The sequence below is a fragment of the Phoenix dactylifera genome, chromosome 5 (assembly GCF_051530095.1).
Source record: "Phoenix dactylifera cultivar Ajwa chromosome 5, Ajwa_hap1_PhDact_Kaust_v1.1, whole genome shotgun sequence".
NCBI lineage: Eukaryota > Viridiplantae > Streptophyta > Magnoliopsida > Arecales > Arecaceae > Phoenix > Phoenix dactylifera.
This window is the reverse complement of record NC_143194.1, coordinates 34,093,899-34,111,757: the sequence shown is the minus strand read 5'-3', so window position 1 is coordinate 34,111,757 and position 17,859 is coordinate 34,093,899. Positions and strand designations below refer to the sequence as shown.

The 17,859-nt window shown below is 39.6% G+C and overlaps 1 protein-coding gene across 1 annotated transcript; it reads left to right on the top strand.

Annotated features, from left to right (window-relative positions):
- Positions 1–1,749: 1,749 nt before the first annotated feature.
- On the top strand, positions 1,750–13,356 carry LOC103707331 (mitochondrial dicarboxylate/tricarboxylate transporter DTC). The gene is made up of 6 exons (XM_008791769.6): positions 1,750–2,081; positions 2,539–2,622; positions 8,204–8,265; positions 10,659–11,020; positions 12,701–12,915; positions 13,019–13,356. Exons 1-6 carry the CDS (start codon positions 1,962–1,964, stop codon positions 13,073–13,075), a joined length of 900 nt encoding a protein of 299 aa, XP_008789991.1. The 5' UTR covers positions 1,750–1,961; the 3' UTR covers positions 13,076–13,356.
- Positions 13,357–17,859: the final 4,503 nt, after the last annotated feature.

The window sequence follows — 17,859 nt, the reverse complement described above, 5'->3', positions numbered from 1 at the left end:
ATGGAATGAGATTCATTGATTGTGATTTGGTCTGTAGAAGGAATGGACGGATGATGAATCAGAAAAATGTGAATTACGATTGAGCAGCAAAGGAATATGAATAAAAAGAGGAGGTTGAACACAATATATATATATATATATTGCTGTTGAGCCGGCTGATTTTTCTTTTTAAAAAAAACTTCATCGCTGGATATAAGCAGCATCTACGTTGTGGTATGCATGCTTATTGTAAAGCTGGAATAGCTTGACATCAGAACTTCTTTGCTGCAAATGAAAGATGTTACTCAATGGCAATGGTTGGGAATTTGCCCTTTTCCTTTCCCCTCCTTCCATGGTTCAATCATTCTGTTCTTTTGATTAAAAAATTATGCTAGTTCTAAGACTGCATGACCTCTGCCCCTACCATAAAATACATCATATATAAAAGGGATAAAGTGAATTATGCAATCCAAAGTGTAACATGTACCGTAACGGTTCAAGCTGTTTTGAAGTCGAATTAGATTGTATTTCACCTTTATCCGACAAGAAAACTTATCCGTACTCCCCATCGGTAATTGTCCATTATCTCTAGATCTCAAAAATTGTCAATTATTCTAAAACAACTTGAAATACTAATAATATAATCTGGAACCTAATCTATCGTGCCATCTAGGTTTTATTTGCTGAAAGCATGAGGATGTGCGAGTAAAGAAACATTTGACCACCTATTTCTTTTGATTTTTCATACATTTTATTTTTTGATTCGCATGAACATCTCTTTTTTATGACTTCCACTTCTCGATCCCGGCCCGGAAAAGTGGAAAAATAGGTGGTCTTTTTTTATGATTCGCAGGCACTCATCTCTCTTTCTTTGCAATAGGCTATTCTAGGAGAGCTTGGTAAGTTGACACCTTTTGCTCATTTCCATTTTTTACATCTCTTTTTTCATATGTTCCTAGAATCCAAAGCTTGCTTTCCTTTCGCCAAAAAAATCTCACTAGTTGCCTGTATTATATCAGAATTATTTGCTTATGCTATGACTAAAATGCACGCTCATGTCACCTTCCGAATGTAAAGAACCAACCAAAAAGCTAGATCAGAAAAAGAAAAGAAGTTGTCAGCATTGGCTTTTGGCCGGGCTATTTAGCCACACATGATGTTTATGCTTCTCTTTTAGCTATGGAGAGCTAACTTTCATATTTAATACTTATTTATGACCTCTCCAATCTAGTTTCTCTTGTCACTTTATTAAAATAACCAAAAAAATAAAGGTACATTTCATCTTGAACCCTAGCATTATATTGAACATAATTCGAAGCACAAGTCTCATCGTGGTTGTGTAATTCCAAGTCACTCTCTCTTCTTATCTCTCTCTCCTAGCTTCATTTTTTTCTTGAGGTTTCCACCTCCTACTTTATCAACAAAAAAAAAAACAAAAAAAAAAAGGAAAATGCGCAAGTTGGAGCTTGCCGCATCATAAAAATCACTGAATCTCTCTGTCCAACCACCAGAAGTTAAAGAAGTGGAAGGCCACCCGGTTGGACAATTAAGATGTCCGACGCGGGTCGGACCTCACCACATGCCAAAAGGGGAGCAGTGGGCCTCCCGAATCACGACCCCTGTGGGTTCGGGTTGTATCTTCCACGCGAAAGAATGATTCACCTTCTTTCGTAACATCCACCGTTGGATCGCGCAATGTATACCTCGCGATTTGTGCAAAAGATGTACGGAAAGTTGGTAATACTTTGGAAGCTGTGTGAGGCACGATCCACTGGTTGCCGTCGCGAAAGAAGATCAATCATTCCTTGGCGCCAAGGATACAACCCGAAGCCCGACCGGTGGCGGGCCAAGCGAGGAGCCGGCGTTTTTATATGAGAGCTAAATCCTAGGTGTATGGTCGGTCGCTTCTCCTCATCTTGCCCCTTTCGCCTCTCTTCTTCTCGTCCCTTCTCCCTCTCGTTTTTTCATTAGTTTCGGGTGAAATGGGGGAGGCGAAGCCCAAGAGCCAGGCCGGAGTTTGGAACACCGTCAAGCCCTTCGCCAATGGTGGGGCTTCCGGGATGCTCGCCACCTGCGTGATCCAGCCAATCGATATGGTCAAGGTAAGATCGTGATCTTTCGTTCTTCTTCTTCGCCAATTGTTTTCGCATCTTTTGATGGATTTTTGCTTTCTTGCACCCCCAAGAACAAGGAAATATTGGGTCTTGGAGGAGGAGTTGCAGGCTTATGACTCCGGTGCTTCTTGTTCAATGGGTTCGATTTTTTGGCTGTTTTATTTGTATTATCTTTTTATCTCGATATCAAAGTTGTTTCTTTGGGGACCTGAGAGCTCTTCGTCGATGGATTTTGTTTTCTGTTCTAGGTCCAAGAAAATAGGGGTTTCTGTTTCTTGATTCAACGAAGTGGATGCCTGTTGTGGAAAGAAACCCTTCTTTTCTTGGATTGTTTTTTTTTTCTTTTGAAGGGTCCGAGATCTATTCTTTGTAGGATTCATAGTATATTGTAATATAGCCTTCCTCGGTGATGATGCATATATTTTGGTGAATGTTTGTCTGGTAGGTGAGGATCCAATTGGGTCAGGGATCGGCACTCCAAGTGACAAAGAAAATGCTCGCCCAAGAGGGATTTGGCTCGTTTTACAAGGTTTGCTCCTCAACTATGTTACAGCCTGCTCCATAGTCTCCATTTTGTCATTTCTTCGTGGTGATTTGCTTTTCTTGAAACTTTATGTGATATATGATAAGTTGTTTCTTCTTATGGTAAGCTTGTCATTGCCTGTTTTGCTTTAATGTTGTTATTAATCTCAATATTGTTTGATTGACATGGCACTGTGGATTCCAGAGCAGATCATTCTATGACATGGCGACATGTACAATTGTACTGCATGTCAGCTTATTTATAACATTTAAGTGAAGTAAGAAATGGAGCAGCTTTAATGAAATTTATTTTGTGGAACGACAAGCACAGAGCAAGAATATTATATTTGCAATAAAGGTGAAACATTTGAATTTGGAATTATCTGTCTCCGTTAGTGTGTTTCTTGGATATGGAGAACCATTTTAATAGCAGAGCGAGGGAGAGACTAATACATCTTGATACGTATCCAAGAACCATAAAATTAGCAAATGGAGAAACCAAGTAATATGACATTGAAGGTCTTGGAACCCCCTAGTGAACATAATAAGCACTTCTACTTCTACCTTTATCTATGTCCTACATGGAAGTTTCTCCACCTAATTTTGAAGATGTTTCAACTTGAATTATTTTCTTTCTTTCTCAACCCACTGAACTTTTTGGATGGAAAATCAATGAACTAGTGACAAAAATCCCCCTTTACCAATCTTTTGTTGAAATTCTCTTTTTTACTGGCGATCATCAGCATGCACTAAAGGAGAATGACCGAAAGAATTGCTATTATTAGAGTTCAATATAAAGCCCTGAACTATTTATCTAGGACAATTGTCCGCTCCCATTTCTCTTTCTTTTACCTTTAAAATTTTCATGCTGCTTTTGTAAATCCTTCATCCTAATAGTTTGGGGCATGTCTTCATCCTAGTAATTTTGTAGGCAAAAACCTCTTGAATCCTACATAATAGTTTGAGCAAGTCCTTCATCCTAATAGGTTGGGCAGGTCTTTATCCCATTTGGCAAATCCCAGCAGATGAAAGTGTTTCAGTTCACTTAAAATGAGTTTGGGCAAGTTTTTATACGAATGGTTCCAGTTTTTGCCATATGTTGCATGCTTACTTTGGAAAGTTTTGCTAGTTTAGGCAATTTCTTCTCAATAGTTCTAATATCGACTTCAATTTCATTTACTTTATTTTTATCAATAATGGTCCTAGTTTAATCAAAAGTTCTCAAGTTGATTTTGTATATTTAATTATCGGCTGTGCTTTGTACAAAGTACAAACTAAATCATTTACTATTATCTACTATTTTGTATAATATGATACATATACTGCTTTGTTCCTGCTTTTTCTTTCCTGTTTTATGAGAAGAATTTTTTGCTCCCTCCACATAAACACACGGCTGATGCTACTTAGGTTACTGTCAAGATTCTGCTAGATATATGTCACGCCCTCGGCCCGATATCGCAAGTCGGGGGTTGCGCCAACCGCCGCACATCCGTAGGAAACTCTCCCCACGAGCATGCAAGGCATCATAACCAAACATCTCAATTTTATAAAATAATTCAACTAAATAAAAATGCAATCTTATTTCATTAACTAGCTCAATTTATAAAGTTCCACAGTTCTAAATATGCAGCGAAAATATTTTACTAATATTTTGCAAACTTTATTTCTTTAACTAACACAACTTACAATGTCTCACAAGTCTAGCAATAGTCTAAGATAAAACATCAATTTAAATAGATCCTAATCTAAGATAACTTGTGCCTCAGTTCTTCTAGTTGCTCTTCCATTTTGTAAAACCTCGATAGGTTAGTTCTCGAAATATGTAAAACAACAATAAATTGTATAATGAGCTAAACAGCCCAGTAAGTAATAAATAACTTAACTAGACAATTCATATAATAACATAAAATATAAATACAAATTACGATGAATCAGCATAATGACATAATCAATTTCTTTTCAAACACAAATCCATTGAAATCCGTATCTTTCAAATATCCATACACATAATCCTAAATCTGATTCGAAACAAATCACATTTAACTCAACAGCCTTTAACTACGACCACACTTATACCTTGTGGCTAGGCTAGAAACAGAGCCGCACTTATACCCTGCGGAGTGGGCCAGAATACCGCACTTATACCCTGCGGAGTGGGCCAGAATACCGCACTTATACCCTGCGGTGGGTAGGGGTGCAAATGGGTCGGGTCGGGTCGGGTCCCGGGTGACCCCGACCCGATCCGGTTTTTTGTTCGAATCCTAATTTTGGACCCAGACCCTCAGTATCCGATCTGACCCGGTTTTTTGTTCGGATCCTAATTTTGGACCCAGACCCGACCCGGTTGAAAATCGGGTCGGGTCGGATCTGAATTGGGTCCAATTTTTTTGTGCTTTTGGGAAAGTATTTGGGCAGATCTAATTTGGTCATATCATAATTATGAGGTGCTGGGTGACCCGTGACTTGAAAGACTTGCAATTGACCTCCAGTCAGAACAGATGACCCATGACGTACTAACTAAGTCGGTTTGCAAGCCAAATTTCATGTCACACTATTTTTTATCTGTATGATTGATTGGACGAAACTTGGTGTCTCCCAGCTCCCCTCCCACGAGGGCAAAAAAAATCCCAGACCTTCTTCCAAAATCCAATTCCATTGCAGAAAACTAGGCATGTGACCCATATTCAGTTCAGCGTTCCCTCACTTTCTCCCTTCAAAAGTTAAAAGAAACAAAAACCAAAAAACAGAAGGAAAAAAAAACCAGCTACCGAGACACCAGAGGTATCAATAGTGTAATAGATCGAGAGAGAATCCTGACAGGCTGAGGTTCCTTTGGATTCTGTGAACCTATGCCTATTGCTATCCTTCCAGGCTTCAACCCGACTCCCCTTAGGCTTTTCCTCTTCTTCTTTTTCTCTCTCTCTCTCTTCTTCGGGTCCATTCGGGTCGGGCCGGGTCCGTTCGGTAAACCCAGACCCAACCCAGAAAATGATTCGAGTCCAATTTTCGGACCCGACCTAGACCCGCGGGTCCTAAAATTCGGGTCGGGTTGGGTCTACGCGGGTCGGAACGGATCACGGGTCGATCCGACCCATTTGCAGCCTTAGCGGTGGGGCCAGAATTGCCAGTGCATAACCTCCAATTGGCAGAGTCCAGAACATAGTCAGGCTAAGAGTTCCAAATCTGATACACATCAAAATTCTTTTTGTAACATAATAGATATATCATAATCTGATCTAAATATGCATATACGATGTAAGAATAGTAAATATAACAATAGTCCAAAAAATATTATTCTAATTCACATATCTATTTTTCATTCAAATCATCCCGTAAAATTCATAAATCACATATAAATTCATTAACAATTTATTTGATGCAAAAATAATATTATATAAATGAAGAGTCTAGAAAAGGCAGTTCATTACTTACATTGAACGCGATCCACAACAAATCCAATTAATCTCACAAATTCCTCGCAGAACCTAATATCCAAAAAATATATTTTTCTTTTAAAATTCATCACAATATATATATATAAAACTTAAATCTTAACATGCTCCCATGGCCGACCCTGCCGAAGCAGAGCACCCTGTTTTGGACCCAATTTCCGGCGATTGGCCGGCTCAAAAACCACAATAAATCATGGCTAAACATCACGTAAGGAAGAGAGAAAAGTTAGGAGCCCTTACCTCAGCCTCGACGAAGATCCGGCGGCTCTCTCTCCGGCGGCAATGGAGGTAGAGGAAGACCACTTGTGCTGAAGAAGAACCAGATTTTTAATGGCTCTCTCTCCCTCTCTCTTGGCCGACAGCCCAAGGAAGAAGAACCCCCAACCAGTTGGGCGTGGCGGCTCTGCTTTGGATGGCTTCAAAGGCGGAGGAAGAAGCCCTAAAAATAACGAGACGTTCCCGGCTTCTTCGGGATGAATTTCTCCCCTTCATCACACCCCCTCACATGCGATGCACGTGAGGCCGAAAGCTTGGGCTGGGCCGGTCAAATGGACCGGGCCCAGTTCCAATGTCTCACAATATAACTGAATTATTGCTGTTCTAGATTGAGTTGTTATCTTGCTGCGCAGAGTCATTTATGGTGTCTCACGGTCTCTTTTATGTTGATATGAATGAAATCCAACTCTTTTTCTAGTCATTTTACTAACAGTTCATTTCATTCATGGAATGAAATAGTGTTGTTTTTAATCGAAACAAATGATGCAATAAAAGTTTCACCTAGAGTGGTCAGGATTGGATTAGTCTTAAATTAGTATGGTTTGATATTCTATATTTACTTCCATATCTAAGAATTGAACAATGAACACCACTTTGATATTTCATATCAAATTTATCTCATGCCTTATTGTCTTGATAAGGGTTTGGTTTAAATTTTCTTATTCTACCGCTTGTCAAAGGAAGCACTTATTTTTTTTTTAAAAAAAACAAAAATGAAGCATTTCTCATGCCTTATTATCTTGATGCAGGGGGTGGGGGGTGGGTGGTGGGGGCGGCGGGTGCGGAGGAGGGGAGGGGTTGTTGGGATGGTGGAGGGATCTATATTTATCTGGCATTATGGCTTTTATAATTTTGAAATTTGAATTTGAATAATCACATCATATATCAACTTTCTGTCTCTCTCGTGCATACTCACATGCATGTGCATGCAAGGGTATGTGTGGGTCGTTCCTGTCTGCTTATCTATTCTAAGCTTCCATCAGAAGTAGTAAGATAATTGTTCTTCCTTTTTCTCCTGTTATGTCATCAATATGGAACAAGAGGAAGTGGAATGTGTTTGACAGGATCGTAAAATTCCCCTCTGATTTTCTGTTGGGTGTGGATTCAATCTTCTCCGGTTTCTTTCTTGTTCGGTTGTGTTCATAGCCTATTGAGTAATTACTGTTTTCTTTTGGATATTATGTTATTTTATTGCATGTTTTCCCTTGCATGTGAGAGTTTAGGCTGGTTATGCCAAAAAGATTCTCAACTGAATATCTGTATCTTACAATCTTTAGTCTAATTTCATGCATAAATACAGATGCACACATTTATGAACAAGAGAAATAACTCATTAGATGTGTCATAACAATGAAGTAGGTTGACACTTAAGTGATATTTAACCACATAAGATCAGGAGTATTTGACAAGATCTTTTAACAGTGAATTTTTTTGACCAAATATAGGTGTCTTGTAGTTGTAGTCTAATTTCATACTTACACATGTACACATTTATGATGAAGAGAAATAACTCATAAGATGTGTCATAATAATGAAGGAGGCTGATACTGAAGTGATATTTAACAGCATAAGATCAGAAGCACATGACACAATCTTTTAACAGTGAATTTTCATGTGATTTATGAATATATAGGGCACTGTATTATATTTTTAACATTTAGATTCCTCATTGATTTTTTGATTCTTGAAAACTATGCCATTTTCATTATCTGCAGTCCCTCCCCCAAATTTATGACTGAAAGCACCCACATGTTGCCTTGCGAGTAATTGTTATTAATTGAATTATTATTTTTAAGTCTTCTCTTTATTGTTTTGAAAGGTGCTTTCTGTTTTTATGTCTGATTTAATGTTCTGGAGCAGGGATTGTCAGCTGGTTTACTAAGGCAAGCTACTTACACAACTGCACGGCTGGGATCCTTCAGGTAGGAATAATGAATGATATCATGATTGCTTATTTTAACACATATTTATGAATAATACATGTTGGATTAAAAGTGTGCAGCTGTGTAGCAATGTGAATTGTTAAATTCAAATGCCTCTTCCTTCCCTCATCCTGTTTGGATTATGTAAAACCCAGCTTAGATTGGGTTGAAGACAGGCATTTCTAATTCCAAACTAAAAGTTGTTGAACTATCCAATTTTTAAAAATCATTTTACTTCATTAGAATGGGTTTTCTGGGCCAGGGCAGTTTAATTTGAGTCAGGGTGTTGGGTTATAGATCTGAACCAATTTGATTCTTCTCATAATTTGCATCAAATGGGAATATGATTGAACAGAATGTTCTGCGCCTTGGAGTTCAAGTTGTTAGTGGTATCGGTTAATCCTGATGGTGCAAATGCTTATTGGGTGGATTAGCTTTTATGAGTCAGCTTACATTTGCATGAATGACCAATAAGCAATGGAATCTTTATGGTGGCCTGCTACATCAATTCTCACAACATCCTTACCTTAAGACTAGAAAGGCCCAATGCACTTCCTACAGCATCCATAATCTAATCATCAACTAAAAGCTAGTCCTTAAGAACGTCCAAATAAAGTCCATCACTATCTGAATGCAGTAGGCTTGTTCCACCATCATTTTAGTTAGGGGTGGCAATCGGGTCGAGTCGGGTCATAAACAGGTCGGGTCACATGCAGGTCGGGTCAGAAAATCGTAAACCTGAACCCGACTTGTTTATTAAACATGTCAGAAATTACAACCTGAACCTGTCATGTTTAATAAACAGGTAATCCGACCCGTTTAATTTGTTTAATAAACAGATAATCTGTTTGCCCAACCCGACCCGATCTGTTTAACCTGTTTATCCAACCCGATCCGTTTAACCTGTTTATCCAACCCGATCCGTTTAACCTGTTTAGACCTGTTTAACCTGTTCAACCCGACCTGTTTAGACCCGTTTAACCTGTTTAACCCGTTTAACCTGTTTAGATCCGTTTAAACGGGTTAAAGGGGTCAGACATGTAAAACCCGTATCCGATCCAATTAATAAACAGGTTAAACGGGTCGACCTGTTTATGACCCGAACCTGTTTAGGCCAAACCCAAACCTGTTTATGGTGGGTCGAACACTGGTCGAGTTGGCGGGTCGGGTCATATTTTGCCACCCCTAATTTCATTTATTTAAGTTGAATCCGTTTACTAATTGATCTGCTCTTTGACCCGTTCCTTCTAGTACTCATGATGCTTCTGGGATTTTGTAGTGCGCATTGCACTATTGCTACAGTGACTCCTCCTAAATTAGTTTTAGCTTAAGTAAGATGGACCTGCAATCCAGCTTCTAAATCAGTTTTAGCTTAACTAAGATGGACCTGCAATCCGGATCAGTCAAGACTTAAGCAACAGGCATTTACATGAGATGATTGCAGCCATGGAGTGGTTGATCTTTTTTTCCTGTGTATATTCCTGAACGATTTGATAGCGTTTCTCCTGTCTACTGCTCTTTTTTTCCTTGAAATTAGTTGCATCCAAGGGAGCCTAAAACAAACCTCATGAAAGACAGATCATAAGGAGCCTAACTTTATAGTGCCATATTCAGTGCAAGCTAAACACAACTCTGTCAAGGAAGGGGCTTAGTCCAGGTTGGAAATTACTTGAAGATAGGAAGTCCTAAAATAACGGGTGTTAAGTGTTTAAAAATGGTTTAAGGATGATAGTTTGTTCAAGGATACAGACTACAACCATGAGCTTGATGTCATATAGGATTAATAGAGTTGAATCCCACTTTTTAAGGTATGTGTGGCTTTTCATTTATTTATTTTTTTATTGTAGTTTCTGTTATGATAGGGCTGTGGATTTCTTCTTTTTCATATTTGAGATATTTTGATATATTTTTTGTTCTGTGAAGCATGTAATCAAGAACTTTTTCTTATATGTAGAATTATCAAATGGTTAGATTACAAGGAGTTAAGAGTAGCCCTCTTCTGGGAAGAGGCTGCTTTGTTGAATGGGATGTGTAGGGGCCTCTCTTTTGCTGCCTTTTGGATTTGCCCATCTATTGTGAGGTGTGGTTAATGCACAATGAGCGTGTTCTACTCTTCCATGTACCTGATTGGATGCTAGTTACTCTGCTATCAGAAAGAGCGAAATCAAACTCCTTTCCCATTGAGTTCTCCTTATTTTTAAGCTAACAGTTTTGCACTGTAACAATTTAAGAATGTGCTTAAGTTCATATCACATCAACAAGCATCAGATTTACCTAATGATCAACTATGCTATGGCTTTAAAATTGTGTAGCTGATAAAAATGCATTTAGAGAAGAATAATAATCTTAATGTGATAGTATCTTAGCTATTGACTGTTTTATATTTTGCCTAGGGTGTTGACAAGTAAAGCAGTTGAGGCGAATGATGGGAAACCACTACCTCTACTACAGAAAGCTTTTATTGGGCTGACAGCTGGAGCAATTGGAGCATGTGTTGGCAGTCCAGCTGATTTGGCACTCATCCGAATGCAGGCAGATGCAACTTTACCTCTAGCACAGAGGCGAAACTATAAAAATGCCTTCCATGCGCTCTATCGTATTATTGCCGATGAAGGGGTTCTAGCACTTTGGAAAGGTGCAGGCCCTACTGTAGTTAGAGCAATGGCATTAAATATGGGCATGCTTGCCTCGTATGATCAGAGCGTCGAGTTTTTCAGAGATTCACTTGGTTTGGGGGAAGTTAGTACTGTAGTTGGTAAGATTCTTGGTGATTATGCCTTTCTTTTTGGAGCTAGAGTCATTCTTACAGCAACCAACAGAAAATTATTAATATTGTGGATTTTGTTTGATAAGATCTGCATGACCAAAAATATCCGAACGAGACTGGATAATATCTGGCTATATTATTTTGGCTTTTTTAGTATAGCATCATCAGTTGTTTCCATCTTAGGATTGTTTTTGCAATTCTCCTCCATGGAATATGAAAGGTTAATTGTTTACTGGTCTCATAGGCCTGTTGGCATGCTTCACTGCTGCTAATCATTATTGTTTTGTATGAGTAGATGCAACATGTTTTTGTGGACTGGTAGATACTAGGTCAATGGAATGCTAAACACGTGACCCAGAGTGTCTATCCTTCTGAGTAGATATTGTGGTTTATGTGTTTTGGTAATTGTATTCAAGATAGCAGTTTATGGACATGCTGTTTAAATAGTCAAAACTTCACCCATCCTTAGAAATTAAGTCTGCATTAGACCTGCTTAATGGGCGGGCCGGGCTGGGTTTGGGCCGGGCTCAGCCTAGGATACCACTTGATTTAGTCAAGCCCAAGCCCAACCTGGCCTAGTCTTCAGGCCTACTTTCTAGGCCCGAGCTTGCTACTTATTGGGCTTCGAGCTTTTGGGCTGGGCGTCGGACTCCCTCCCTCTCCTCCGCGATGTTGTCCATCTCCTCCTCCCATCCCACCGAGCCCGTTCCACCAAGCTCATCCCACCGAAGACACTGCCGCCATCTACGCCATGGGTGATGGGCGAAGAAGATAAGGGAACAGCTGGGGGAGGGATCGGAGAGGGGGTGGAGGCAGGGAGGGGGAGAGGTTTGAGGGGGTGGTGGGAGAGGGATTGGGAGAGATTGGTGAGATGGAAGGATGAGCGGGTGGGGCGGAGGGAGGAGACGAGTAGAAGATGAGGAAGGAAACCACAAGGAGAGGGTTTGGAGATGAGGTTTTGGGAATGGGAGGGGGGAGGGGGGAGGGGAGGAGGTCGGGGAGGGGTTTGAGAGGGTCAAGAGGATGGTGGGAGACAGATTTGGGATCTGGGACAGCTTGGGGAGGAGATGGGAGGAGTGTGTGGGGCGAAGGGAGGAGAGGAGAAGAAGATAAGGAAGAAGAAGAAGGATATATTTTATACTACATGATATGTATGTTATATTATATATTATTAGAAATATTGGACTCGGGCTGGGTCAATGAAACCCGAGCCCGACCTGTTTAATTGACAGGCTCAATTTTCAGGCCCAGCCCGATCCGCTGGGCATAAAAACTAGGTCAAGGCCCTTGGATGTGCCAGGCTCGAGTGGGCAGGTGGCCGCCCAAGATCTTGTCTAGTCTGCATCTCACAATCTGCCTTGACTGGCTTCTATATATGTGATACCATTAAGTTGTATCCATGCTGATTATGAAATTCTGGATGTGTATACTTAATCATTAAGGAGAATAGCAAAGTGGTCATCAATGGCACGATGTTTATTGTTCTCTGCCTTTTAGTGCTGCTGTCATAAATTGTTTCTGCTTTTCTTAGGAGGAAGACTTAGTTGCAAAATGCATGAATATGACTAGCTATGAAGATGAAATCTCTATATGAATTGGTAAGATTAGAAAGTTTATTTCACTATTTGTTGCAACTTAATTTGATGTTTCTTTATCTTTTTATGGCAGGGGCTAGTGCTGTTTCAGGATTCTTTGCTTCAGCTTGCAGCTTACCTTTTGATTATGTCAAAACACAAATACAAAAGATGCAGCCAGATGCAACTGGGAAATATCCATACACTGGATCGCTGGACTGTGCTGTGAAGACCTTGAAAAGTGGCGGACCTTTCAAATTTTACACTGGGTTTCCTGTTTACTGTGTGAGGATCGCTCCCCATGTCATGGTAAAGCTTCAGTCCCTCATATTCTAATCAAACTTGCTTTATGTTTAGAAACCTTTTTTCTCTTTTTTACTTTTTGTTGATGTTTGAATGGGTGCTTGTGCAGATGACATGGATATTTTTGAACCAAATCCAGAAGATTGAGAAGGCAGCGGGATTGTAGAAGTCCTAACCTATTGGGGATCTCAGTATGCATTGACTTCAAACTATTTATAATGAATTTACGGCTTTTGAATCTGTAGTAGAGGCTGGTTTTGATATCATGATAACCTTTATTTCGTACCTTTAGATTGTGATACCTAATGGTTTTTTGGGACGTAATAATCTGCCATGTATTTGGGAAGCATTTCCGTTTAAAGTTTTGGTCAGCCGTCAGGTGATTGGCAGCATAGGAAAATTCTATTCCAACTTCTGCTATCAAATGAATTGAAGAATTTAGTTATATGTTCTCTGAGTTATCGTGCATGCTTTTTCTTTGTTCTGGCTAGATTCTCTGGTGGATGGTGTTTGTATTTGTGATTGTTTATGTGCTTGCATTTTATATGCCAATTTTTGATTCTGCATTTCAAAGATCAGCAGTAAGAATTAGGTTACAGGTATCGGCAGTAAGAATTTGGTTACAGGTATCAGAGGTTAAGGATCTTCTTTAAGTGGAATATCAGAGGTGAAACTGTCAAGACTCCAGAACATGCTGGAAACAAGAATCTACAGTTTTTTACCAGATGTCAATGGAAGAGTTTTGTTGTTTATTTTCAATGTTATAATCATATCTGTGTACGGTGTGGTCATGTCTAATCTGTATGAAACATTGGAAATTTTATGATGCAAATAATTTAACTTGCACAAGTGGATGATTGAGATGCGCACAGCAGGCCAGGACTCTTGTTGTGCCCTGTTTTGCTGGACCGATATGATTTTTAGTTTTTTTTCAAGAGGAGGTCACATTTGATGGATAGTTTTTTTTTTTTTTTTTTCTGTTTTTGATAAATAAAATGGATGTTTTGCTGGGATTGCTTTCATTTTATTTGATATTGGGTTTTATTTGATAATTAGACTTTTGTTCTTACTTTTTGTTTTGGAGGGTTAGAGGGGTGAATTTTGCTAGGAGTATTAGCTGCTCTCTTGAATCCTGTTTTCCCTACTGGGTTTGGCGTTTCATTACTTCTCTAATGTTATGTTTCATCAGTATGCTTATTAATGATGGTAAAACTCAGCCAAAGGATAATGCTTTTCTTTTTATTTCGTGGATGGCGAGGGCAAAAAACTTTAGACAGTCAAAAATATACAGGTATACTGGTACGACGATCTATGTATGGATGATTCCCTTCATGCAGTTATAATTTATAATCGAATCGGCTACAGCGCGGCTACCGTGTTGTACGGGCGGTTTTCATTTATTCCGTTGTCCAAAGTTGGCCACCTAAACTAATCAATCCGGTAGGAGCGTTGCTTCTTGTACTCTTACGGTTTTAACGGAGATTCTCAAAATTTATACCTTGTTTCGATCTGGTTAACAAGTTGTCAATCGATCACATCAACTAAACCCATACAGGACAAGAAAAAAGATATTCCCACATTCTACCTGTCATTTTTATAAGGAGTTGGGCGCACTTGAATTTTAATTATCCTTCCAAATGAAAGATATCAGTTCATCCCTAGCTCAAGGTATAGCTCTGCCTGCGGTGGCTTTTTTTTTTTTTTTTTTTTTGGATGTTATCTTCGTTGCCATTAGGTTGTCCTCCGCACCATCTCTATTTGTCCAACTATAGTGTTGCTAGACCTCATATAATAACTTCTCCTTCTTCTTGTCTAAGTTTTATCTTTAAACTCTATCTCTAGTATGAGTATCACTTATGGTTATTTGATGGAGGTACCCCGAATTATATGACTGATAATGGCCAGCTCTATGTTACATGGCACTGCTTTTCTTTCAAGTAACCTCTCCATCTTCATTGCTGGTGGACTGAGTCTGACTCTTTTTTTTTTTCAAACTACAAAAGCATGAATATTATTACGAATTAATTCCCCAATAAGCAATAAAATTTTCCATGCAAGTGTTCAAAGCTATTCTGGTGTTGCATCCTAACATTTTGTTCATAGATTGATGCCTTTGTAATTGTCCACCATTATGTATATTCCTATCGGGCGTGTGTTGCGGGTGATGATCTCCGACATAAAAGAGAAAATCACACGAAGTCGTAGCGTACAAAATCTCTGTGCATTTCCTATCATCACGTGCTGGAAAGGGTTGGGCTGCAAGATAGACGGTCATGCACCCAAATTGGAGTTGATGCGGACCATGCCAATGCCAGTTGTGCGTTGATCTAATTAAAGTGAAAAGCGTTACATATTATGGACCAATCCCATAGCCAATACAATCCTAGGGTCCTCATTTCCTAGGTAAGAGGGGATGATTCCCCAAGCCTAATCGGATCAAGCAGCAAGCGGCCAGCCCCATTGAAATTGGACCGAGCTCAAAGCAGCCGGAGGGCACGAAGATTCCTAAAACAAGAACATGGCGACACGGATAAGTCCATGCCACCCGCTCTTCCGTGCTTGACCGGTCCTCGATGCGGCCTGGCCTCACAAAACAACAAACGAAACCCCCGACTTTGACGGTTGACGCGCAGGAGAGAGGAACTCCTTCACGACGCGAGCACTTCCCTCTCAACTCCACTTAGATCAGCGGAGTGCGCGCATATGTGAACGCGCGGTTGGCTTTCCTCAACCAAATCCCAGTCGGAAAATGCTCGAGTAACTCAAAAATGGGAGACGGGCGAAGCAGCCACGGCTTGCTTGCTACTCAAGACACCTCTTCCATGGACCAGAGGAGTTTTAACAAGGTGGGGGGCGGCTCCTGTCGACAGAATTGCGGCTGTCGTTCCTTCTCGAGGTCTACTTCACTTATCTAAACTATAATATTTGTCAAAGTCTCTAAACTGTGGATTGGGACACAGAAGGTTGCCGAGGGTTCAGGGCATGTCCATAATTCTTGATGCAATACTTGATGTAGACTCATTTCAGACTGATCGCTTGCTGCCGGCGATTGTTTGAGCCTTTGGTACAGCTTATCAGTCCTAGCTGCCATAGTTGGAAAATGAGTCTCCTTGTGCTTGATTCGCCGTTAGGGAGGACTAATCTCCAAACAGGAACACCAATGCGAGCATTCATGAAAGATAATGGAATAGGAGAAGTTGGGATTCCGAAAAACCACTGTGAGGGGTGTCCGGGTCGTTGTATTGCATCACGGAGAGTTAGAGGCGATGACTAAGATCATGCTTAGGGTGGTCCATCGAGGTGAGGTAAGATTAGACGACTTGGAGGCATGCAGCCAAAGGCTCTTGCTGTAGCTATCGCATGCATAACTAGGGTCACCCATCTCTCTCTCTCTCTTCTTCTTCTTCTTCTTCTTTTCTTTTTTTCTTTTTAAATTAATTTTCTTCAGGTAACGTGCATTGCACATGCAATCACTCACCAATCTCTGTATTTCTTAATAAATTAAATTAATAATACATATTTGAATTCGTTGATTGCACATTACGCAATAAGGTATAGAGTTCTAGTCACCGGTTGCTATTGCACTTGTCGTGATGGACTTTTTAGCATAAGTCCTAATCAATCTACAAAATTTTACTTTCTTGAAACATCATTATCGCTACATCCCCAGGTTTCTTCATAATTAATTTGCTGCTTGGATCATATGTCCTAAACATCAATGCATGACTACGTTGCGGTTAATATGCAAGGTGATGTGAAAAGTTGGATGCAGCTCATACATGACAAATGTTCTCTGTAAACATTTAGAACCATCTAGAGGAACTTTTATCCATCCCTATGTGGTATACTACTGCAAAGTACGTTAGAGGCATGCATCCATGAATACTTGCTCAGTTGCACAAGAGATTTCTAATTGCAGTTTAGTTTTGGTGTGGCTATTATGATTCAACCCACTCCATGATTACCCCAACCCCCTCCCCTTCCTTGAAAACCAAAACAGAAAACAAGAAAACAAGAAAAAAAAAGTGTACTTGAGTGGAACTAAACAGATGCAATGACCCTCAGAAACCCAAGTGATAAAAAATTCCTTTAACAAAAATATATGACAGGTTTTGAAAGGCTAGGAACTGGTAGAAGAATACAGTCTACCCTAGATGGTAGATAAAAACTTGGTATGGCTTCAGTCATGAGAGTCGTTTTGCCCTAATCACAAGTCTTAAGAATCTAAAAGCAATTAACTGAATAAAATCCCGAGTAAATTATAAAAATCTTCATAAGGTACGTATTTATTACATTTATACTCAATAATTTGCAAAACTCATACTTACATCCAATTCAATTAATGGTGCTAGTGAAACTATTTGCTCTAATATGAAAAGTCAAAATTATCTTTGGATAATAAGAAAGATATGTATGCTTTCTTATATCCTTGATTGGTGTTATGTCACTTAAAACTATTTTAGTGATTTTTTAAATTTTTTTGATATAGTATTGAGGTCCTATTTAAAGTTACCAGTTCTACTAACATACTATTAAAATATTAGATAAAAAATTATAAAGATAATTTTTAAATTATTGGAAGATAGTATAATTCATCGCTATTTTTAAGAGATTTTTAAAAATTTACTCTGCGTAGAAATAAACAAGAACGGACAAATAGATACCCCTCCCTCGAACGGGCCGATCGCAAAACAAGCAGCACCCACGACCCAACTCTCTAAACCTTCGTCGCCTCCGCCCTGTAGCCATCTCTGAATTTGACTTTTTTACCCAAACCTTTCCCCCACTAGACTCTCCTCTACAGACTTAATAAAAGACATCGAGCGAACCAGTGGGATTCGCTGACCGACAACGAAACCCCTACCGTCTCAGTCATAAAAGTTGCCTTATCGCACCCCATTCCTTCTCCCCACCCCACTCTTCTCTGTCTCAGCATCTTTCAACGAGACA